Source organism: Macaca mulatta, chromosome 3, assembly GCF_049350105.2.
Source record: "Macaca mulatta isolate MMU2019108-1 chromosome 3, T2T-MMU8v2.0, whole genome shotgun sequence".
In the NCBI taxonomy this organism is placed as follows: Eukaryota; Metazoa; Chordata; class Mammalia; order Primates; family Cercopithecidae; genus Macaca; species Macaca mulatta.
Window position 1 is genome coordinate 190,507,699 of NC_133408.1, and position 21,932 is coordinate 190,529,630.

The following is a 21,932-nucleotide window of genomic DNA, read 5'->3' on the forward strand; positions in this document are numbered from 1 at the left end:
TTTGTATGGGGGGCATGAATGGGAAAGAGGTGGGAGACCCAGCTCTGCTCCCCATCCCAAAACTGAGATTCACAATGGGGAAGGAAAGGAACTTTAATGAGAAATCAAAACATAGGGAACCAAAGTGCAAATCATCCACCCCCCATGGGGGGGCCATCCTGAACCCCACATCATCCCCTCAGCCCCCTTCAGGCCCCCAGCGCAGGCCCAGGGCCTGGAGCTTCTGCCTCAGGTAGCTCTTGAGCTGGGGCAGGCCTCTCTGGGACTCCAGTTCCTCGAAGGGTAGCTGTGGGGAGAGGATAGGGCAGCAGGTTACCCGCAGGCCGGCAGTAAGGATGCGCCACGGGGAAGGCCAGGGCCACTCACCGGCAGGAGCTGGTAGCCCATCAGGCCCAAGTGCCGCTCCCTCAGGGCCCTCGAGCCCAGCAGCACCCTGCCATCCCGGCAGAAATGCCAGCGTTCCCGCAACACCAGCACCACCCTGCAGGGGGAGGGACGTGACTCAGGGCATGGCGGGCAAGGTGGCCAGAGTTCCCCCACCCTGCCTCCGTTACCTCTGAGCAGGGTCTCGAGTAGTGGGGCTAGAGGCAGCCTGGCCCTGTAGGCAGGACCTTGGTGGGTATGGCAGGAAGGGGTCCTGGGTCCTCACGGGAAGCACAGCACCAGAGCTGCCGACGCACAGCAGGAAGTCTGGAGGGGGAGCAGGGTCGGAGGCCTTAGCCAGAGCTCTGTCTCCATGGGCCTGCCACCTGCCCCTTGCTCACCTGTGCAGTAGCCTGGAGGCACAGTCAGGTCTTGGCGGTATTTCTCCTCCCCCAGCAGCTGGCGCAACCCCTCAGCTACTATGTCCTTGTGACTGAGGAGAAAGGACACCAGTAGCAGGAAGGGCCCGGCCCCTCATCCTAGTCTGTCCCGGTCTAGTGCCACCACCCTGGGTAAAGCCCTCTGCTGCTTCAGGGCCCAGTTTTATGGTGGCCGAGAGCTCCTTAGCTTTGGCTTCATGGTCCCTCTGGCTTTTCCACTCTGCTGCTCCCAGGCTGGCCCCTCCCCTTACCCCAGGCTGCCCCATCCACCTGTACTTGCAGCGGGCACGGTCAGTGATGAGAGGCTGGGGAAAGATGGGCACTTGCTGCCTTCGGGGAAGGCGGGGACCCCGGTATCCTGGGAGCTCCAGCTCCACGGCTGTGTCCAGCAGGGAGAGGTAGCGACGCACAATCAGAGCATGAGGGGTGCCTGTGGGGAGGCGGGGACTGGGGCTCCGGGCTGCAGGCCACCCTGTTCCCCTGCCTCTCCAGCCCTCAGGGGCCCAGCCGGCCATCCTGGCTGCGTACCACTGATGTAGTTGATGAAGCCAGGGGAAAAAACAAAGTGCAGGGCTCTGAAGGGCAGGCACCGCAGTTGGCACAGTGACATCAAGATGTTGACTGTAGCCAGGGGTGCCACCCCTGCTTCCCGAGCCAGGATCCTCTCAAGGCAGGGCATAAACTGCTGTTCCAGGGGCAGGTAATTCAGCCGCCCAAAGGGCAGAACCAACTTCTGTACCACCTGTGAAGGAAGAGCAGTTCATTACCCAGTGTGAAGTATTGCTGCAGTCATTTTTTACAAGCTAAGCCTTAGAGAGGCTTAGCCCTCAAGTTTGTAACACTGCTGTAAAGACAGGACAGTCCCTACAGCCTCACAGTTCAACAGCAAAGCAGTCACAAGCTGCACGTGACTAATCACCAGACAGGCAGAGGGGACATCACTGTGGGGTTTGGCCCTGAAGACTTCAAGGAGAGGGATGGGTGGAGCTAGGATGGTGCTAAGAGTGCTTTGGGAAACTGCAGAGTTCCAGGAATGCATGCTGGTGACAGGAGGTGGGCAAGTCAGAGAGAGGGTGTAGGAAAAGATGCAGGTCCCAGGGGACAGAGAGGGTGTGTCTGCTTCAGGAAAAGGATAGCTGAGCTGCACAGGGTGCTGGGCCTGACGAGGTCCCTGAGAATGACTGAGAGATGCACTGGAGGGTGGGTGGTAAGCCCACCTTGCTGCTGAGCTGGGTTTCCTGAACCACCAGGAAGTGGGCAATGGCTTCCAGAAGCTGGGGCTCCCGTAACCGGTGCCGGGCCAGGTGCTGGGCCAGGAGCACCATCACATGGGGAGTCAGTTCCTCTGGCCTTGCCTCTGTGAAGAACAGCCTGTCATGCTGGGCCTCGGCTGGACCTCCAGCTGGCTCAATTCCACCTCAGCCCAGCCAACTGAGACCACCTTCCTCCTCCTGTCAACCCTCCCAACCCCGTCTGACTTTAACTCCCTCCAGCACCTGCCAGGCTGCTGATCAGATGCTGCCGTGGATACCGCAGAAAACGGGGACAGCTTAGAGCAGCTTCCAACCCTTGCCCACCTCGGAGAAGGGGCTGCAAAGGGGGAGGTGGCTTCGGAGGGAGGCGGAGCCTTCGCTCCTGTTCCAGGGCACACACCAGGGGACCATCAGACGGAAAGCCTGAGGGGGAGAGGTAAAAGGCAGCCTGGTAACAGAGCTGTGCTGCTGCTCCAATCATGGGGTTACTTGAATTCCCCACCTTTCACCTCTCTGTTTCCTGAGCAAGGTGTGCTAAAGTGCAAACACTAAAGAAATGTAAAGTATCACGTGGCTATGAGGTATCAAAATGGTCTGTGGGGAGTACATACAAAGATGGCAAATAGGCTTTCATCTTGTACCAATTGTGACAAATTATGGTGGCTTCCTAGGGCACTCTATTAGCAGGAATCTGAGGTGGCACCCTAGCGAGGCTGGAAGGAGTGCGTTTTTCTCATGATGTCTGCTGCAGACATAGGACGGGAGCAGGAGCAACCATTCCTGGGCAAACGCCTGAGAGGCTGGGTCTCCGTCCGTTGTCCTCTACTGTTCTCCCTATTCTTCATTAACACCCAGCCCCCCAGGCGCCCACCTCAAGCCCCTCCTCACCAAGTAAGACTGCAAGGTGCAGACACACGTGGATGGTGTGAATGTCAAAGGAGGGGCAGTTTCGGATGATGAGCTGACTCAAGTCCTGCAGTGTGGCCTGCTCCACAGGAGGGGGCCGTGGCCGAGACCCCAAGAGCTGGCCCAGACGACGAAGCGCCACCGAGTAGTGGTGGACGCGCACTTTGGTGGGGTTCTGGCCCAGCCAGCGCAGCAGCTCCCCAGGGCTCTTTGCCTGTTCCAGAAGCCGCTGCAGTCCTTGCACAGGACCCGCACTGGGGCCTCCTCCAAGAGGCCGGTCCGCCCATTTGCTGAGCCCCAAACAGCAGGGCTGTACTGGAGGGATCAGCAGCAGGCCAGACAGCCGAGCAGGGGAGGTCTGAGCAGAGAGCAGGACTCGAAGCATGGAGTTGGGTGATGGAGACCCTGAGGGGCAGCCCAAAAAAGGGGGTGAGGTTTTCTCCAAAGGGGAGAAAGACCTGCTACCTACTCCTTACCTCACTCCTCATTTAGGGGGCCTGTGGTCAGAGCAACCCTTTGTGACTGCTCTGGGCCTCTTCCCCACCCCGCCCCTCTGCCTCCTTCCACGCCTTTGAAACAGCAATCATAATCCTCAGTGCGCTCAGGGCACTACTTGCAAAGCAATTCCACATGCACCATCTCTGATGCTCCTTACACGCCCGTGAAGAGTAGGCAGGGCTGGCATTACCTCATTTCACCGGTGGAGAAACGCAGGCCCAGAGCAGCTAAGGGGTTAAGTTAAGCCTGAGGTCATTAACCGGGTTAGTGGTCGCGCCCAGTCTGGAGCCCAGGCGGCACCGGCGTGCACTCTCCCGACCACCTCCCTCTCCCGCAGGAGGCGGCGGCGGCACAGAGGGTGGAACGCGGGCTCCGCGGCTGGACGGCGCTGGGTTCCATGCTGGGCGCTCCCACTCACCAGCGGCGTGACCTTGGACAAGTGGCTTCGTCTAAGTCTCCTCACCCGTGAAATGAAAACGCAACGCCCACCTCGCAGGGCGCGCGTGGAGCCCGAGTGCACCGCTTTGCGATGGCGTGGGGTCGGCGAAGTCGGGGGCCCCCACACCCACCCCGACCCAGGGACGCCAGGAGACCGTGGCCGCTGCCGCTAACACCAGCTCCCGCTGCCCTCCCACAGCCCTCCCCGCAGGCGCCACCCCTACATGACTCCCCGGGCCCTGCGCAGGTCGCTCCCTCAGTCGGTCTCGGGGCCCGGGGGCCGGGTTCCCCCCGCGGCCTCCTCATCGGCTGGCCACCGAGTCCGCCATCTTCCCAGCAGCCCCCAGATAGCCGCCCGGACACCAATCCCGAAACAGCTATCGACCAGCGGAGACGTGGCTCCCGGCAGGCACTGCGAGCCAGGGAGCCGTGAGCTCCGCCCGCGGGAAGTGCGCGCGCGGCACTGGGGGCGGGGCCACGGAGGCCGGCGCCAAAGCCAGAGCAGAAGGCAGGGGAGAAGGGAAAGCGGTGGGCCAGAGCCGAGGGCGCCGTCCGTGCCCTTCTCTCCCAAGGGGCGAGGAGTCCCCGCCCGCCATCCCGCACACACTCAGACACACTGCAAGAGTGAAAACTTCACAGTTACTTTAATCTGCACAAGTTCCGGGGAACTCCTATGCCCCTCCCCTTCACCTGCCTCCCACCGTCCTGGCGTCCCCAACTCAGGCCAAGGAGCTGTCAGGGATTGGAGGCGGCTGGGTCCTCCGGCAGAACGCTAAGACGGGCCCCGGGGGCGGCCGGGCTCTGCCCGGGGCCGAGGCAGCGACAGCAGATGCCCGACCCCGAGGAGCCCACTCCCAGTGCGGACTGAGGGCCAGCAGCCCCGGGAGGTGGCCCCGAGCCCCGGTGGTCGCAGGGCGGGGCCTCTGCCAGCCCCTGGAGTCTTCTGCGGCGCAGGGCTGGGCTCCAGGGCAGCGGGAAGAGGCAGGCCGGAGAGACGGGCCTGGGCAGGCAGCAGCTCCCGCTGCGGCGCGGGGAGCAAGGTCCAGAGGGGCCGGCGACGCTGCCAAACGCCCGCGGAGGCACTACGGGCGGTACATGGCGAAGGCCAGGAGACTGAGGAGCAGGGTGAAGCCGGCCAGGCCCAGAGTGGCGGTCAGGGGAAAGAAGGGCCGGTACTGGATCTGGCAGTACCAGAGCAGCAGCAGCAGCAGGAGCAGCAGGGGCAGCAGCAGGCTGCCGATTTCCAGCCCGGAGGGGCCGGGCTCGGACCCCGGCGGGCAGGGGGGATTTGGGGGGCCGACCCTCGTGGACACGTGGCAGTGGAGAACGCAGTTGGGAGGGAGGTGAAGGCTGCCCAGGGTCTGGGTGTCGTCGCCTAGCAGCTGCCCTTGGTAGATGAGTCGCACCTGCTGTTCCCGGCCAGGAAACTGGGTCCTGAGGAGAGAGGGACCTGGGTAAGAGAGCAGGCCTCAGGCAATCCTAGTCCCTGGCCCCGGAACAACACTCCCACCCTTCCCCTGCCCTCCACAACACACCGGCCCTGGCCTGGGAGGGGCAGACTGCCAAGGGAACAAGTGCAGTTGTGATCTGGGGCGCTCAGCGCCTCCAGTATAAAGGAGGGCCGGGTCTTAGGTCTCTCCTGGGGCCTTCTGTGACCACTCCCCCCACCCCTGTCTTCAGCATTGCTCCTGCCTCTTGACCTACGTACCTTTTCAAGGAGCCAATGGTGTCGTGGGGCCAGGCCCTGGCCACCTGCTCTGAATCATTGAGGAATTTCAGCCGTAGCACGAGGGGCTCCTGCGGGGAGTCCGGGGCTGGTGGTGTTGCTGTGACCCCCGTGCTGGGCTCTGGCTGTGCAGCTTGACCTCTGTGTCTCAGGCTGGGGGTCTCTGCCCCTGGGACCTCCGCTCTCATGGTGTCGGTAGCTGCCATGGCTGCGCTGGGCTGGGATGGCGTTGGGGTCCCTGACGGCTGGGGCAGTGGGTCCCCGCCCTCAGCGGTGTGCGTTGAGACCCAGGCGAGGGCCAGCACCAGAAGGCAGGCAAGCACCGAGAAAAGGACGGTCACCTCATCACCCACCCCTTCAATCAGGGTCATGGCGCCTGCCTTGCCCGCCGCGCTACCGAGCTGGAGAGGCACAAAGAGCCCGTGAGGCGCGGGCCCTCTGACCAGGAGCCCTGGAACCTCCACAGGGTCCTGCCCCCACCCCACCGCGACGCTCCCACCGTCCTCAGCCTGGGTTCCCTCACCCACCCCAGGGTACGGGCTGCTTTGCCTCCCAGTCGCCCCAAACTTGCCTCCGGGTGCCCCTTCCCATCGCCGAATCCCAAGTCCTAACTTTCTGTCATCTGAGCTCGAGGTCTTCAACCAGCTCCCAACTCACCCAAACCCTATCCCAAGGTAAGGGCCTAAGCAACGCCTCCCCTAAACTTCACCCCAGCCAAACTTCACGCCCATGCGTATCTATTCTCCTGCCCACTTCACCCCAGTGTGTCTACTCCTTCACCGACTTCACCCCATGCTCATCTACTCCGTTGCTAAAGTTTCTCCGAGGTGGGGGTAGAGCCTCTGTGCCCCCACCCCCCGCCCCCCGCATTACGGTTCACCTAAACCCCACCCGCGGCACAGGACTGCTTCCCAGGCTTCCCCCACAGCAAACGTCAAACTCCGCCCCTGGGCAATCTGGAGCCTCCGAGCGTCACCACCCACCCAGCTCGGTCCCCTCAACCCCACTCCGCGGAGGCCCAACTCCACGCCTTCTCTGGAAGTGTCTCCAAGCCCCGCGGGCTGCCAGACCCCAGATCCCGCCCGGAATCCGAGACTTCACGTTCCCTACCCCCACCCCTCATCACCCCTCCCACCTTCCCGCCCCCCGGAGCCGCAGGAGGGCACGGCGATCCAGGGCAGGGCGGGCGGGGCCCGGCCGGGGCCCTGGGCGGCGGGGTGGGCGCGGTCACGGCGCGGGGACTCACCGCCCGGCTGCCCCAGCTCCATCGCGGCCCCTCGGGCACTTCCGGGCGGGAGGCGCGGAGGTCGCAGGCACCTGAAGCACCCCTCCTTCCTCGCCGCCGCGGCCCGGGGCATTGTGGGACTTGTAGTCCGGCGCCGCTCTGTCTCCGCCCTCCGCCCTGCGGACCCACGTGCTGGGCTCCACCCGCGGTTCTCTGCTCCAGCAGATCGCGGAGGGGCCGGTGGGGACGGCTTTGGGGGGTTGCGCTACCGGCTAGAGGTTTGGGCGGCAGCAGGGTCCGCCCCCTCCCCCGCCAACAGCCAGAGCATCTGTCACACCAGACACCGACGTCAGCTGAAGCACGTCAGAACACCCGTGTTCGTGATGCAGTGAGGAAGGCTCTGAGGAACTCAGGTGGCCCCTACCCTTATGTCAGAGTGGACGCCAGAAGGCACTTTGGCCACCAAAATTAATTCTTCAGCCCAGAGCCCAATATCCATGGGCTGTCCCACTAGGCTGGCCAGGGATACCCATCCTCAGGGCTGCCCCTTTCCTTGGTCCCCTCCTCCACCTTGCTCTTTCAGGACTGTGGAAGAAGCATAGACCTTGGAACCTGGCACAAATCCTGATCCCTTATCCTGTGCTTCTCAGCTATATGACCTTGGGTGGGTTATTGAATCTCTCTAAAGATTAATTTCTTCCTTTCTGAAACATACGTCGTAAGTCAATCATAAGGAAGAAATTAGATGTTTTATTTAAAAGTGTGAAAACTAAGGTACATGTCACACAGTAGCTATTTGCTCACCTCCGCTCAAAGCTGGTCTCTGGAATCGGATCCTGGTGTGTTACTGTGTGGATGACATTGAATCCCAGGCCTGTGGATATCTGTGGATTTTTCCCTCTGGGCTCCTGTAGCCACAGAGATCTCACATCCTGGTTTTTACAGGCCAGTCTTGATTTAAAATAATCTATCCTAGTTTTCCCATAGTTCTTGCCTACTGTGGGAGCAAGTGGCCCAAATATTGCCTTAGGAATGTCAGTCTAGATTGATACCATACAGAACTAACCTATCTAGTTCCATCCCTCCTGTTCATTCATTTATTCTACTAACATATTTTTAAAAGATATACTATGGCCAGGCGCGGTGGCTTATGTCTGTAATCCTGGCACTTTGGGAGACCGAGGTAGGTGGATCACTGAGGTCAGGAGTTCGAGACCAGCCTGGCCAACATGGTAAAAGCCCATCTCTACTAAAAAAAAAAAAATACAAAAATTAGTTGGATGTGGGGGAGGGTGCCTGTAATTCCAGCTACTCAGGAGGCTGAGGCAGGAGAATCACTTGAACGCGGGAGGTGGAGGTTGCAGTGAGCTGAGATCGAGCCACTGCACTCCAACCTGGGCAACAGAGTGAGACTCTGTCTCGAAATATATATATGCATATATATATATATATATATATATGTATATATGCACACACACTATTTGCCAGGCATTGTGCAAGATACTGGGAATAAAATGGTGAATCAGACCATCTTCCTGCCCTCATGTGGCTCCATATACTAGTAGAGGAGCTAGTCGTGTGAACAGCCCATCAGAGCTATAACAGGTGTGTGCTAGTTGCTGGGGCAACACATTTGAGGAGCTCTTTGCTCTTAGTATCTCTTTTGGGAGGTATACCTGGTGCTACTTCCTGCTGTCAATTCTAATTAAGCATCTAAAAGAGATGTTGGATGTTACTTTTAGAATTATACAACATCAGAACTAGGTTTTCTGTTCAACCACTATATTTTGCAGATGAAACCCAGAGAGGGCACAAGATATCCTTAAGGTTATGCAGGGAGATAGAAACACAGACACAGATTCCTCAGGAGCTTAGGAGACCCTATGTGTTGATTAGCTTGCACCAGGTGCTTTGGAAGGTACAAGGAACTCAGGAATAGTGACTGGGTTGGTACTGGGGCTGAGTTGTGTGGGTAATCAAATGGTGGACAGCTTCATGCTGGGAAAAGATCCAGCTTGGCCGGGGAAGTGGAAGTGTGTGTAAAAAGGACGATGTGTGTCAGTGATGCCCGAGGATATCTGGGGGTAGCAGATACCCTGCAACATCTCTGGGAGATTTATTGGCTGGGGCCACTGCTCTGCAAATGTCACCTCTTGTAGGTTTTAGGAAACCTGTGTGTGTGTGTGTGTGTGTGAGTGTGTGTGTCTTGGGGTGGGTGGGGGGGGCGGCTAACAACTGCAGCCCACTTTGGCAATGGCACTGCAGAGGACATTGCAGGGAGCTACCTGACCCTAGAGGGAGTGAAAGGACAGGATGGACAAGGGGTGAGGACAAGAAAAATTGAGAGCCACGTGGGCTTTGGTTGGTCTCTCCAATGGGATGAGTAGGGGAGAAAGGCATATATTTCATCCCTCCCTCTTCTTCCTCTGTGTACCAATGGGGTCGGGTAGCATTTAGCTAATCTCCCAAGTCCAGCAGGGGGACGGTCTTTTAGGAGAGGCCGATCACGAGAAGGTAAGAGTAGAGACGAGTTTGTTCAAAGTGTCATTTCCAGGGGCGTGCCGATGATGAAGCGCTCAGGGAGAACTGGAAATAGCAGCCCAGAACCCATCCCAGCCTCTTGAGCTGCAGCCGGCAGTGGAGAGACTGGGCAGGGAGCCAGGGAGAAAACTCTGGCAGCCGGGTGGTCTCTAGGGCTGACCTCGGAGCCTGGGGACAGGGGAGCCTATGCCGCACTGAAGGCGGGACGCTGTAAGCGAGGAGCGGCTGGGCCTGGGCGGGCTCCTCGACCAATCAGCCTCGGTCAGCAGCACCCTCAGGCGCAGGGCACTGTTTGGGCATTGCCTAGAGATCGGACACCCGGCCCAGATCAGCGCAGGGAGGCGAAAGCGACAGCCGGGCGCGGGAGGAGACCAGGGCAGCTGTCCCCTCGGAGAGGGTGGCCCTCGAGGCAATGCGGGTGGGGGCTGGTGAGGAGGCGGAAGGGCCGAAGCTGAGTGGGAGGGGCCCGGGCGCCTGGGCTGGAGCGCGCGGCTCGGGGGTGGAGGCTGAAGAGTCAGCTAGCGAGCGAGGGGCGGGGGCGCCCGGGCCGGCGCGCAGGAGGGGCGGGGGCGGCGGGGAGGGGGGCTCGGGCTGCGTGTGCCGGAGCCGGCGGGGGCGGCGGTGCGTGCGCATGACGCGGGGGGAGGGCCCGGGCCGCGCGCTCCCGGTCCCGTTGTTGTTGCCGCTGGAGGCTGCTCCGAGGCAGCGGGATCACGGCGCCGGGAAGCGCTCGGCAGCGGCGGCCACAGCGTGCGCGGCGGCGCCTCCTGGCCTCGGCCTCCGGCCCCCGGCCCCCGGCTCCATGCGCTAGCCCCGCGCCACCAGCCCAGTAATCCCGGCCCCGCCAGCCCCGCGCGCCCGCTCGCCGCCGCCGCCTCCGCCGCGCCGCCCCGGGCCCGCCTCAGGCCCCACGGCTCCGAAGCCATGAACTTCCAGGCGGGCGGGGGGCAGAGCCCGCAGCAGCAGCAGAGCCTGGCGGCTCCGGGGGGCGGCGGCGGCGGCGGCGGCGGCAGCGCGGGGGGCGGCGGGCAGTTCGGCGGCGCGGGGCCCGGGGCCGGGGGCGGCGGCGTCCCCTCGCAGCAGCTGGCCGGCGGGCCCCCCCAGCAGTTCGCGCTCTCCAACTCCGCGGCCATCCGGGCCGAGATCCAGCGCTTCGAGTCCGTGCATCCCAATATCTACGCCATCTACGACCTGATCGAGCGCATCGAGGATTTGGCGCTGCAGAACCAGATCCGCGAGCACGTCATCTCCATCGAGGGTGAGCGAAGCCGGGGGCTGCGGGAGCAGGGGCGCGGTGGCCTCTCCGGCTCCGGTCGAGGGCTCCACGGGCCGGTCCTGGCTATGCTCTCCCTGTCGGGGGTCCTTGCGCGCTTGAGGTCCAGGCCACGAGGTTTGCCGATCTGTGCTGCAGAACCGGCGGGCAGCTTCGCCATATCTCGTTCGGGGACACTTTGGGGTTGGGGGTTTTCTGCTCACTGTGCTCCAGGGCGCGAAGGTGGTGTCGCTTCGGGGGGCCAGGACCAGATCTATCCAGGCCTGGCCGGGGAAGGTGGGCGCGGCAGAGGGCTTCAGCTGCCGGGAGGTGGGGCCGTGACCGGGGAGGCATCTTAGCCGCTGCCCGGGCCCTGCTCCGCAGTGGGGCGGGGGATCGGAGCCTCGCGTTAGTGGATGGCAGCCTTCCCTGGCCCAGCGCCCGCAGGCCCGGAGGGTGGCGCTCGCCGCGGCGCCCTCTCCCGACGCACACCCCCTACGCCGCGGCGGCCAAGCGGGCGCGGGCCGGGCCTGGCGCTGGGCTGCGGCGCCGCGACCGCGTGGGAGGCGCCGGCAGGTCCATCCGCGCCTTGGCCGGGTCGTGAGCGCGCCAGGGACCCGCGGCTCCTCGGTCTGGAGGCAGCCGCGGGGCAGCCGGGCGCTGACTGACCTCCAGGGACACCGCACCCGGAGTCGGGGACTGGAAATCCCCGGCCACTGCGCTGCCTAGCGCTTTTTTCTCTGGGCCCTTAGGCCCTGGACTTTCGACCATTGAGGGCACAGGAAGTAGGGGCACGCTGCTGGTAGATGGCTCGCAAGCCCTGGTGTGGTGGGTGCTGGCGGCACCCGCAATCAGGCCAGTGGCATGGTGACCTTCGAGCGGGCACGGACAGATGGGCCTCGCCCTGGGCCATCTGCTTCCTCCCCCAGCTCTGTTTGAAAGGGGACGCCCACCGGCAGGTGGTGGGTTTGGCCTCCGTGGAAATGCAGCGAGAGCCAAGGCCTTTTGCCATAACATGGAGTTGTGGGCAGGGGCCTGTTCCTGACTTGGGCCTTAAGGTTAGGGCCCCACTCCCAGCTTCATCTGCTTGCCTGAGGTTCTGGGGGGTAGTGCACCTGAACACCTCCCTTTCTACTTTCAGAGGCCCCCATAGCTGAGGAAGGAGTATTGGGTCTGGGGGGACCCCATGTAGTGCTGGGTCCTATCTTTTGTTGTGACATGGCAGTCTGACTTCCTTCTGCCTTTTCCCAACCGGTTCTTATTTCTTTCCTCTCAAGGCTGAGTTCTCTGTGAACTAATTAGGTGACAGAAAAATCTCATTAACGTGGATCTGAGTAAATGGCCTGAATCACCGCTGTAGCTGGGGACTAGGAGATGGCATTTGTGCGAGCCCTGGGCCCCACAGAGAGAAGATGACCAGTTTTTCCTCTTAGATCTGAAGAGGGTGGAGGCGGGAGAGACCGTTGCTGCAGCTTCACTGTCCTTGGAGGAAGTAAAGACATTCCTGATTTGCTCCAAGCTTGCCTTCCCCCAGCTCCTTCTGGAGGGCGACAAGCCTCGTGGGCTGGCCACAGGAGGGTGGGGGCACATCTGCTTCCGAGCTTTTCCCAGAGCAGGGACAGGTTTCCGGGCTCCCCAGCGCTCCAGCTTGATAAGCAGCGACCCCTCCTCCCCAGCTCAGGGGAGCCTCTGGTTGAGCATCTTTTGTGATGTGAAGGCTGTGATTCCTGGGGCGCCCTTGAGTTTTTTGCCTCGTCTTAAATTTAACACAACAGGCAGAATTTCCCCTCCTAGAGCCCTCCCCTGACCAACTTCTCCATTGCGGTTTGGAAATACCCCACGGTTCCAGCTACTAGGCCTGGAATCTCGGCCTCACCCTCGTGAAATCCTGGGAGCCGGTGTCTCATTGTCACCAGACCGACCCAGCTGCGGCTCACACATCCGTTCTCAGCCCTGCTGTTCCCACTCCTGGGCCCTGCTGCCCTGTTCTCCCTCCCTCCCCCCTGCCCAGCCTCTCCTGGCACCATCATCTTTATCCACCTCACCTCTCTTGCGTTCCCACTTTTCTGCTGTAGACAGTCTTCAAAAGAAAAAAAAAAACACTCCTTCTTCAATTTCTGCCCTATATCCTTCCTGCGATAGAACTCCTCTCCATCTGCCAAACCATATTGCTTCTGTCCTGCGAAGCCGCGTCCCCACCTTCTTTCTGCAAGGAGGGAGAGGCGCAGACTCCCTGGGCGTTTCTGAGCACACTCTGAGGCTGGACTGAGACTGAGCCCTCCACCCCCAGCCCCAGGGTCGAACAGACCTAGGCTGTTACATAAACACAGTGTCAGCTGGGAGCCAGCTCCTATGTTTCCTGGGGGTAAGCCTCTCCGTGGAAAGGGGCGGCATGTTCCGAGTGTATAACAAAGCCTCCCCCACTGTTTAGACTTCGGTGAAGGGTTTGTTTGTCCCAGCTCTGAAGGTGACGTGGGACCTGCGGTCAGGATCCATTCGGCTCTGAGGAAGTGCAGTGGGCACTTAGGCCTCCTGTAGTCTCTCTGCCACTCATAGTCACTTCTGACCCTGTGTCCAGGGCAGGAGGAAGCAGGGGATGTTTGGCTTTCCTGTGTTTCAGGACAGGATTTGAGGGGAGGGAGACCATTTTGAAAAGTTCCTTTCCCACCAGAGGCCAAGGAAAGAGGAAACCTGCCCATTACTTGGGCTGAGGGAGTGGAAGAAGTACCACCTTCAGCTGGGAGGGAGAGCTGGAGGGCTCACTATGTGCAGAACCTCTGAACTACCTTCACCTCACTAGTGGGGAAACTGAGGCTCAGAGAAGGAAGGGAGCCAAGCGGGTACAGCCAGAGAGAGTCTGGGCCTTCAACAGGAGCCCGCTTCCTGCTTGGCACTCACCTACAGAGAGCGCTCCCTGACAGCTTGGGTTTCCTGGCTGAGTCCTAGAAAGAAGGATGCAGGAGAACCAGGGCCTCAGTCCAAATGGGGACACTGGGCATGTGGAGTGCAGGAAGTTGGACCAAGCTAGCCAGGAGCCCCGAGAAGCTGTTGGGAGAAGCAGCCTGGGATCCAGCAGGTCCTGGGAAGGTCTGCTGGTCCCAGTCAGTGTGTGCAGGTGAGGGCCCCCGCACAGAGGAGGAGCAGGGGCTGGGGGAGGGGCTGGGGTCCCCTCTGGCAGTTCCGGAGGAGCTCCCCAGCTGGAAGTGGAGGTGGACCTATTAGGTGTGTGTGTGCCATATGGCTACTATTGTGTGTGCCGGAGCTGGGCTTTGTCAACTGGGTGACTTGCTCAAGTTTCTCCATTGTTTTCCCCCTAGGGCTTTTTTTTTTTTTTTTTTTTAAACAGTTACTTTGAGCATTCCAGCCAGCCTGGCCTGGCCACCAGAGGGTTCTCACTTACACCCTTACCCACTCACTTTCATTCAGTTCACAGATTGCCTGCCCTGGGCTGTGGGCTTGGTGACATCCTAAAGGGACTATGGTAAAGAGATGTGGTGGTTTCTTGTTTGGGTCAAGCCTCAGCTAGACAGAGAAGGGGCCACAGCTGTGACCACAGTTGGGTGGCAGCTCAGATGGAGAGTAAGATGGTGCACATGGCAGGGCGCGGTGGCTCACGCCTGTAATCCAAACATTTTGGGAGGCCGAGGTGGGCGGATTGCGAGGTCAGGAGATTGAGACCATCCTGACCTAACACGATGAAACCCCGTCTCTACTAAAAATGCAAAAAATTAGCCGGGCGTGGTGGCGGGAGCCTGTAGTCTCAGCTACTCGGAAGGCTGAGGCAGGAGAATGGCGTGAACCTGGGAGGTGGAGCTTGCAGTGAGTCGAGATCGCACCACTGTGCTCCAGCCTGGACAACAGAGTGAGACTCCATCTCAAAAGAAAAAAAAAAAAAAACGGCACACGCCCTGGCAGCCCGCAGCCCTCAGCCCTTAAGCACACCTGGGGTTTTAGTGTTTGTGTCTGTTTCTGTTTGTCATGTGACTTGATCCTGGAGGACTGGCATGATGATCCCTGTGTTTGTGCCAGGGGGCTCTCTTGAGCTTTCCTTACTGTTCCTCGGTGGGTACTCCCTGGCCGGGCCCCGCATTCCCCTGTGGGCCCTGCTGCACCACACACTGCTGAGGTTGCCTTCAAAGACGAGGACTAGGGAGGTCTGGGATGGGTGCCGGGGACATGCATCTGGAGCCAGCCGGGGCCCCTCTGGCAATTTGTTGGTTTAGGGACTGAGTGTCTCATGGGGGCCTGGTTGCTTATGTAGGACTTTGCTCACAAGAGTTCTAGGAATTCTGAAAAAGAGCATAACCATGTGGGTGCTAGTAGCCAGAGAAAGCTTCATTTGTTCCAGACACATTCATTTAGCTCCTACTGTGTGGCCCAGTTGCATCTAGCACAGTGAAAAGCAGACCATCAAAGGAGAGGAAGGGAGAGAAGGGGCCAGAAGGTCTGGGCTTGGTGCGCCTGGAGAGAACGACTCAGCCTGTAGGAGGTGCCAGAGAGGCACTGGGAGTACAGAAGGAGACCGAGATTTTCAGAACACCAGGGCAGGGCAAAGGTCAGAGACTTGGGAAACCTCATCACTTCTTTCTTCCGGGTCAGAAGCCAGCACGGGAAGACCTGTCCAGCCTGATCTCAGGCTGCATGGCCTCGTGGGAACCCCTGGTACCCTGCTCAGTCCAGGGTCTCAGCTCTGGCTCTTCCCAGCAGTGGTACCCCATAGAGGAAGCAGTCCTTGTCCCTGTGGTGCCACCTGGCTATCTTCCTGTATCATTTATTTCTTTCATCAAACGTGTGCCAGGCCTGGGGGTCAGGAGGGTTCCCACATGGAGGAAACAGAATGATTAAGATAACAGAGGCAGGAGAACATAGAGTAGCTCTTGGAATGGCAATTTGGACTCTGCAGCTTGGGTGTTAAGTTGTAGGAGATGGGTGGGTGAGGTGGGCAGGACCCTGGTGAAGGAGTATTTCATGCTTTCTCCAGTATTTATTTCCACCCTGCCGTGTTCCTAGAAACCACAGGAGTTGGTGCGTCATTCTGCAGGAGATGGGCGTCACGAGGGTTTAAGCCTTTAACAAGGCTTGAGCCACGCCAGTGTCCACACCACTCGTTTGTGCTTGTGAGCCCCCTACCAGCTGTCAGCACATTCCTGGCCCAGAAGCAGAGGGAGCGAGGTACCCTTCTTGGAAAGCAGATGTAGCCTGGGAAAGCCGAGGCTGTGGGGAGACAGACACCCCCATAAGCACTCCCATGACCCTGTGTGGCATTGCCTAAACATCCACCTGTTGTGTTAGTTTCTTTTTAATATTCAGGTAACTGGAAATTAGTTTAATCAGATGCTTTCCTCCTGACCCCTAGCTGACTTAAACCATGCAGGCCAAGCAATAAGGGAGCTCATTTTGGAGCGCAGAGTTGAGGTGGGGAGGTGGGGTGAGCCCAGCCACCTGCTTTGAGGGTGCAGAGACTGGGTGGTGCATGTTCCACCCAAGAATGTTCTTCCCTCTGCCAGGCTCACTGCTGGGGGTTGGAATGAGGCTGTGCAACACTTTGTATCTCATAGTTTATTTTCCGAGAGGAGGGTCTTTTTTGGATTTGCAAGTATCATTTCCATTTCACAAGTGAGACAGCCTAGGTCCTAGATTAAGTAACTTTCCTGAAGCCATGCAGTGAGCGGAGGATGCAGGGATTTCCTCTGGTTCTCCAACTCCAGGTCTCTGTGGTTTGCCTTGCATGTATGGGCTGAATAAGTTTTGGTGGCCACACCACATCAGCCCTTAAAAGCTGCTTCTACAGGAAACTTTATGAGAGTCAAACAGACCAGAGTTTAACTCTTGGAAGCCTTTAGAATATAATTTTAGGGTGAACTAGGACTCCTGCTCCCTACTATAATTTTCTTCTGCTCCCCACTATAATTTTCTTCTGGATGTCTTCAGTCTCCAACTGAATTGAATGGTGGCTCTCTGAGGCGTCTCTCTCCCATGGGTAGCACGGATGTAGCATATAGTAGACAGATGTTTGCTTAAGAAACATATATATATATAAAATATATATGTATATATGTGTGTATATATATTTTTGGAGACAGGGTCTCACTCTGTTGTCCAGGCTGAAGTGCAGTGGTACAGTCCTAGCTCACTGTAGCCTCAAATTCCTGGGCTCAAGCGATCCTCCACCTCAGTCTCCCAGGTAGCAGAGACTGCAGATATGCACCACCACACCCAGCTAATTTTTTCATTCTTTGTAGAGATGGGGTCTTGCTATGTTGTCCAGCCTGGTCTTAGACTCCTGGATTCAAGCGATTTTTCCACCTCGGCCTCCCAAAGTGCTGGGATTACAGGCATGAGCCACCACCGTGCCCAAATGCATATTTAATTCAAATTTCATTTTAATGTGTTTAAGGGATGAAAGTAAATACATGGGCCGGGCGCGGTGGCTCAAGCCTGTAATCCTAGCACTTTGGGAGGCTGAGACGGGCAGATCACGAGGTCAGGAGATCGAGACCATCCTGGCTAACACGGTGAAACCCCATCTCTACTAAAAACAATACAAAAAATTAGCCGGGCGCTGTGGTGGGCGCCTGTAGTCCCAGCTACTCCGGAGGCTGAGGCAGGAGAATGGCATAAACCCGGGAGGCGGAGCTTGCAGTGAGCTGAGATAGACTCCGTCTCAAAAAAAAAAAAAAAAGAAAGTAAATACATGCTTGTTAAAAGCCATTCACATGTAGAAGTAGGAAGGTGGCTGCCCGGCCTCCCCTCTCCTGGGGGGATCTGCGGTGGGCGGTCAGATCTGCATCCTTCTGGTCTTTTTTCTATGAACGACTCTTCGACTCTTCGCTGGATTTGCTGTTACTAGGCTTTTGCAGCAAACGTGGGATTGTTGTGGAAAATGCTTTGCTGGGAGAAGGGGAGCCAGAGATTCACAAAAGGAGGCTCCTGCATTCATTTACGTATTTGGCAGCTCCTAGGCTGGGAGTCAGGATACCTGGGTTCCCGTCCCTGTTCTGCCACTAACTGGCTGTGAGAGCTGGGGCAAGTCTGCTCTGGACGCATCTTCCGAGAGTCACATTCTGGTTGTCTATGCAGCTAGCTGTGACCCTGGCGTGAGTATCTGGAACAGGCCAGGCTTGTCTCCCTGGCCAGGGGTCTTGTCTGTCAAATGAGGACCTGAGCTGGGGTCCCTAAGATCTGTTCTGAGGCTGCCTCTGTCCCTGCAGCACTTTGAGATGCGCTACCTTGGAGCCCTCCAGGAACTGATAATCAGAAGGGATCCTGTGGGGAGAGGTGAGATTTTCTGTGCCTCCGTTTCCTTACCTGGGATGGGTCATGACAAAGCTGCCACCGCCTCTGCCACTTGGTAATGCTGAGGATTGAGACCCCCTCTCTGGTGTGTTTAGAACAGTGCCTAGCGCATCATAAGCACAGGTGAAATATCAGGCATTATTCTGAAAGGTGGCAGAGTATCCTGTGTAAGGGAATGCTGTTTATTATGTAACTCCTTGTACGCTTGTCTCATTATTGCTTTTGGACAAATTTTCAGAAGAAAATGGTCAGACGCTGGGGTCGGCACATTTTTAGGGCTTTTGCGGCACTCTGGCACACTGCCCTCCAGAAAGGCCATTTGCTTTCCAGGCATAGAGACAGCCTGGAGTTCCCTGCCTCACTTCCCCGGGACCCCTTCTCCATCTGATATGTAAGAACAAAAAAAGACTAAATGACCCTCGTTGTTTTACTTTGCTTGACTTTGATTACTAGTTCATCACTAGCTATTTAATTATTGGATTCACTTTGACTATTAGTGAGATTCAATATTAAAACATCTTTGGGGGGTCATTTGCATTTTGTTCATTCTCTACATATCCTTTTTTCATTTTACTCTTGGTTTGTTACTCTTTTTTCTTTTTGTAAAAATGGGGTTTCACTATGTTGCCCAGGCTGGTTGTAAACTCCTGGCCTCAAGTGATCTTCCGGTCTTGACCTCCCAAAGTGCTGGCATTTCAAGTGTGAGCCACCATGCCTGGCCTCCCCTCCCTCCCTCCCTCCCTCCCTCCCTCCTCTCCTTCCTCCTTCCCTCCATCCCTTTCTTCCTCCCTTCCTTCCTCAGAATATTGGTCTGTCACCCAGGCTGGAGTGTAGTGACGCGATCATAGCTCACTGCAACTTCAAACTCCTAAGCTCAAGCAATCCTCCCACCTCAGCCTCTTCAGTAGCTGGGACTCAGGCATGTGTCACCACATCTAACTAATAATTTTTAAAATTGCCTTGTAGAGACAGGTTCTGTGTCGCCCAGGCTGGTCTCAAACTCTTGGCCTCAAGTGATCCTCCTGCCTCCACCTCCCAATATTGAGTTGAAGACTGTTTTAATCTCTTTTAATGTAGGTTTTTCTACAATGTACATCTATCTGTCTGCTGCAAGTGAGGCACTGTCTGAGCCCCATAATCAGTACTTTGGCCTCAATGTGCCCTGAGCTGAGCAGACAGTGCCATCCTCTGGGCCACCCAGGAGGCTGAGGCTGGCTGTGCCTGCTCCATACCATATCCCCAGATGGCTGTGCCTTAGGGCTTTGTGCCTGTTCCTTTTTCTGCCAGAACTCCTCCTTGCCACTGTAGGGGTGCCTGCCTACAGCAGCTTCCCTTTTGCCTTTTCAGTTTGGTGTTTTGATAGCTTGCAAACCTGAAACCCCAGGGCCTGGAGTGGGATCAAAGCCTGTCACAGGGGCAGAGGGAGGACCGAAAAGTCTAGACCCCTCCAGGGATCTCTGCTCTGCTTCTGCTGGGATCCCCACCCCTTCCTGGGCCTGGGCTTTTCCAGGCACTGGTGGATGGCACTTCTGTGCCTGGAGGATGTTTTGGTTAAAGATGCTCTAAATGTCTTGTCCAATCACAGTTGTACAAAAAAAAAAAAACAAAAAAAAAGATACCAGAAAGGCAAGCCCCAGAGCCTTTGTTGGAGAAGAGTTGGGACATTTTGGAGGCTGTCCATCACTCTGAAGCAGCACCCTCCACCACCACCCCCCGCTACCCCATTATTGCTTCTAGATTGTTCTGGATGGTTCTATATTGGGTGATGTGGAATGAAGCCTGGCCTTCATTTCTTCTCTCAGGGCCTGAATAGAGTAGAGGTTAAGAACCTGGGCTGTGGAGCCAGGCTGCCTAGATTTGAGTCCCAGACCTACCACTTGGGAGCTGTGTGACCTTGGGTGAGTTCCTTAACGCCTCTGTGTCTTAGCTTTGCCATTGGTAAAACATGGGCATCCGTTTCATGGTGTGGGTGTGAGAAGCAAATCAGTTAACGTCTGCAGAGTTTTTAGAGCAGCAGCCGCCCTGAGGATGTGCGCCCTGGGTGGCAACTGTCTCATTACTTATCTCAGAGGCTCGGCTGTCATCACTGCCTGCATAGGGGTGTGTGAGGTGAGGGCTGCATGAGATCACGGGAATGACCGTTTCCAGACCTGAGCCTGAGAGCCCAGGTGGCAGAGTGTGGAGTACGTCGGTCTAGCTCATCCAGGCCCAGGGGCAGGGACCAGAGGGGGCAGGGCTGTCACAGGGCCTGCACATTACCACGAGCACCCAGGGTCATCTTTGATGTTTTGCCTGTTGTTGTTTTCTCTGATTCAGCACTGTGCAGTAGACATGGGCGAGTCACATGTGTGAACTTAAATTTTCTTTTTCTTTCTTTCTTTCTTTTTTTTTTTTTTTTTTTATTTAAATGAGAGAGAGTCTTGCTTTGTTGCCCAGGCTGGAGTGCAGTGGTGTGATCTCAGGTCACTGCAACCTCTGCCTCCCGAGTTCAAACAATTCTCATGCCTCAGCCGCCTGAGTAGCTGGGATTACAGGCACATGCCAACATGCCTGGCTAATTTTTGTATTTTTTGTAGAGACAGGGTTTCACCATGTTGGCCAGGCTGGTCTTGAACTCTTGAGTTCAAGTGACCTGCTTGCGTTAGCCTCCCAAAGTATTGGGATTACAGATGTGAGCCACCGTGCCCGGCCGATTTTAAATTTTCTTTTTTTTTTTGGAGGTGGAGTCTCACTCTGTTGCCCATGCTGGAATGCGGTGATGTGATCTCAGCTCATTGCAACCTCCGCCTCCCCAGTTCAAGCGATTCTCTTGCCTCAGCCTCCTGAGTAACTGGGATTACAGGCATGCTCCACCATACCTAGCTAAGAGATGGGGTTTCACCATGTTGGCCAGGGTGGTCTCGAACTCCTGACCTCAAGTGATCCTCCCACATTGGCCTCCCAAAGTGCTGGGATTACAGGCCTAAGTGAGACACCGTGCCTGGCCTGATTTTCAGTTTTCAAGTAGCCATATTAAAAAGGTTTTTTAAAAGTGAGATTAATTTTAATATATTTTATTTAATCCAGTATATTCAAAATTGTATAAGTCAGTTCTTATGTTGCTATAAAGAGACACCTGACGCTGGATAATTTGTAAAGAAAAGAGGTTTAGGTCGGGCCCTGTGGCTCATGCCTATAATCCCAGCACTCTAGAAGGCCGAGGTGGGCGGATCACTTGAGGTCAGGAGTTCAAGATCAGCCTGGCCAGCATGACGAAACCCTGTCTCTACAAAAAATATGAAAATTAGCCAGGCATGGTGGCGTGTGCCTCCAGTCCTAGCTACTCCAGAAGCTGAGGCAGGAGAATTGCTTGAACCTGGGAGGCAGAGGGGCAGTGAGCCAAGATTGCACCACTGCACTTCGGCCTGGGTGACAGAGGGAGACCCTGGCGTGCGCGCGCGCTCTCTCTCTCTCTCTCGCTCTCTCTCTCTCACACACACACACACACACACACACACACATAACACATGGAACTGGGTGCCACTTTGGGAGGCCAAGGTGGGCAGATCACTTGAGACCAGCCTGGGCAATATAGTGAGACCCCATCCCTACAAAAAAAAATTTAAAAATTAGCCAGGTATGGTGGTGTGCACCTATAGTCCCAGCTACTCAGGAGACTGAGGTGAGCAGACTGCTTGAACCCAGAGGTCAGGGCTTCAGTGAGCCGTGATCACACCACTACACTCCAGCCTGGGTGACAGAGCAAGACCAGTCTGCCTAAAAATAAATAAATAAATAAATAAATGAATAAATAAATAACACATGCCTATTGGTTGTAAAAATTGAATACTGAAGTGTACCCTCTTTGATTCAACTTTTTTTTTTTTTTTTTTGAGATGGAGTCTCGCTCTGTCGCCCAGGCTGGAGTGCAGTGGCATGATCTTGGCTCACTGCAAGCTCTGCCTCCCGGGTTCCCGCCATTCTCCTGCCTCAGCCTCCTGAGTAGCTGGGACTA

General features: G+C 57.1%; 3 protein-coding genes across 15 annotated transcripts in view; 1 reads left to right on the forward strand and 2 right to left on the reverse strand.

Moving 5' to 3' along the window:
* Positions 1 to 75: 75 nt before the first annotated feature.
* Positions 76 to 4,241, reverse strand: FASTK (Fas activated serine/threonine kinase). 7 transcript variants are annotated; one of them, XM_077997742.1, is made up of 10 exons: positions 4,123 to 4,241; positions 2,945 to 3,367; positions 2,381 to 2,479; positions 2,021 to 2,160; positions 1,332 to 1,545; positions 1,074 to 1,182; positions 765 to 856; positions 555 to 690; positions 367 to 481; positions 76 to 286 (listed from the first exon to the last, which is right to left on the reverse strand). In XM_077997742.1, the coding sequence occupies exons 1-10, from the start codon at positions 4,202 to 4,204 to the stop codon at positions 179 to 181; spliced, it is 1,518 nt and encodes a 505-aa protein (XP_077853868.1). In that variant the 5' UTR covers positions 4,205 to 4,241; the 3' UTR covers positions 76 to 178. The 7 variants fall into 7 exon arrangements, with proteins under 7 accessions (XP_077853868.1, XP_077853865.1, XP_077853863.1 ...); XM_077997739.1 differs by having other exon boundaries at positions 1,074 to 1,233; XM_077997737.1 differs by having other exon boundaries at positions 2,300 to 2,479.
* Positions 4,242 to 4,523: 282 nt separating this feature from the next.
* TMUB1 (transmembrane and ubiquitin like domain containing 1) lies at positions 4,524 to 13,442 on the reverse strand. Of its 5 annotated transcripts, NM_001194233.1 has the most exons (4): positions 13,418 to 13,442; positions 6,871 to 6,900; positions 5,607 to 6,025; positions 4,524 to 5,332 (listed from the first exon to the last, which is right to left on the reverse strand). In NM_001194233.1, the coding sequence occupies exons 3-4, from the start codon at positions 5,993 to 5,995 to the stop codon at positions 4,981 to 4,983; spliced, it is 741 nt and encodes a 246-aa protein (NP_001181162.1). In that variant the 5' UTR covers positions 5,996 to 6,025; positions 6,871 to 6,900; positions 13,418 to 13,442; the 3' UTR covers positions 4,524 to 4,980. The 5 variants fall into 5 exon arrangements, with proteins under 5 accessions (NP_001181162.1, XP_028700870.1, XP_014990692.1 ...); XM_028845037.2 differs by lacking the exon at positions 13,418 to 13,442 and having other exon boundaries at positions 6,760 to 6,930; XM_015135206.3 differs by lacking the exon at positions 13,418 to 13,442 and having other exon boundaries at positions 6,871 to 6,917.
* Positions 10,066 to 21,932, forward strand: part of AGAP3 (ArfGAP with GTPase domain, ankyrin repeat and PH domain 3) — a 56,912-nt gene continuing 45,045 nt past the window's right edge. For all 3 annotated transcript variants that reach the window (XM_015135295.3, XM_028846480.2, XM_015135298.3), the window contains exon 1: positions 10,066 to 10,648. In XM_015135295.3, the coding sequence (XP_014990781.2) occupies positions 10,315 to 10,648 (334 nt within the window). In that variant the 5' untranslated portion in view covers positions 10,066 to 10,314. The remainder of the gene's footprint in view (positions 10,649 to 21,932) is intronic.

Excerpts from the sequence above, each read along its gene's own strand:
- FASTK (XM_001103566.5), bottom strand. The coding sequence starts at position 4,204 with ATGAGGAGGCCGCGGGGGGAACCCGGCCCCCGGGCCCCGAGACCGACT. Across the intron at positions 1,546-2,020 it reads AAACCCAGCTCAGCAGCAAG|GTGGTACAGAAGTTGGTTCT; the intron begins GTGGGCTTACCA and ends CTTCCTTCACAG. Across the intron at positions 287-366 it reads TGGGCTACCAGCTCCTGCCG|CTACCCTTCGAGGAACTGGA; the intron begins GTGAGTGGCCCT and ends CTCTCCCCACAG.
- TMUB1 (NM_001194233.1), bottom strand. The coding sequence starts at position 5,995 with ATGACCCTGATTGAAGGGGTGGGTGATGAGGTGACCGTCCTTTTCTCG. Across the intron at positions 5,333-5,606 it reads ACCATTGGCTCCTTGAAAAG|GACCCAGTTTCCTGGCCGGG; the intron begins GTACGTAGGTCA and ends CTCTCTCCTCAG.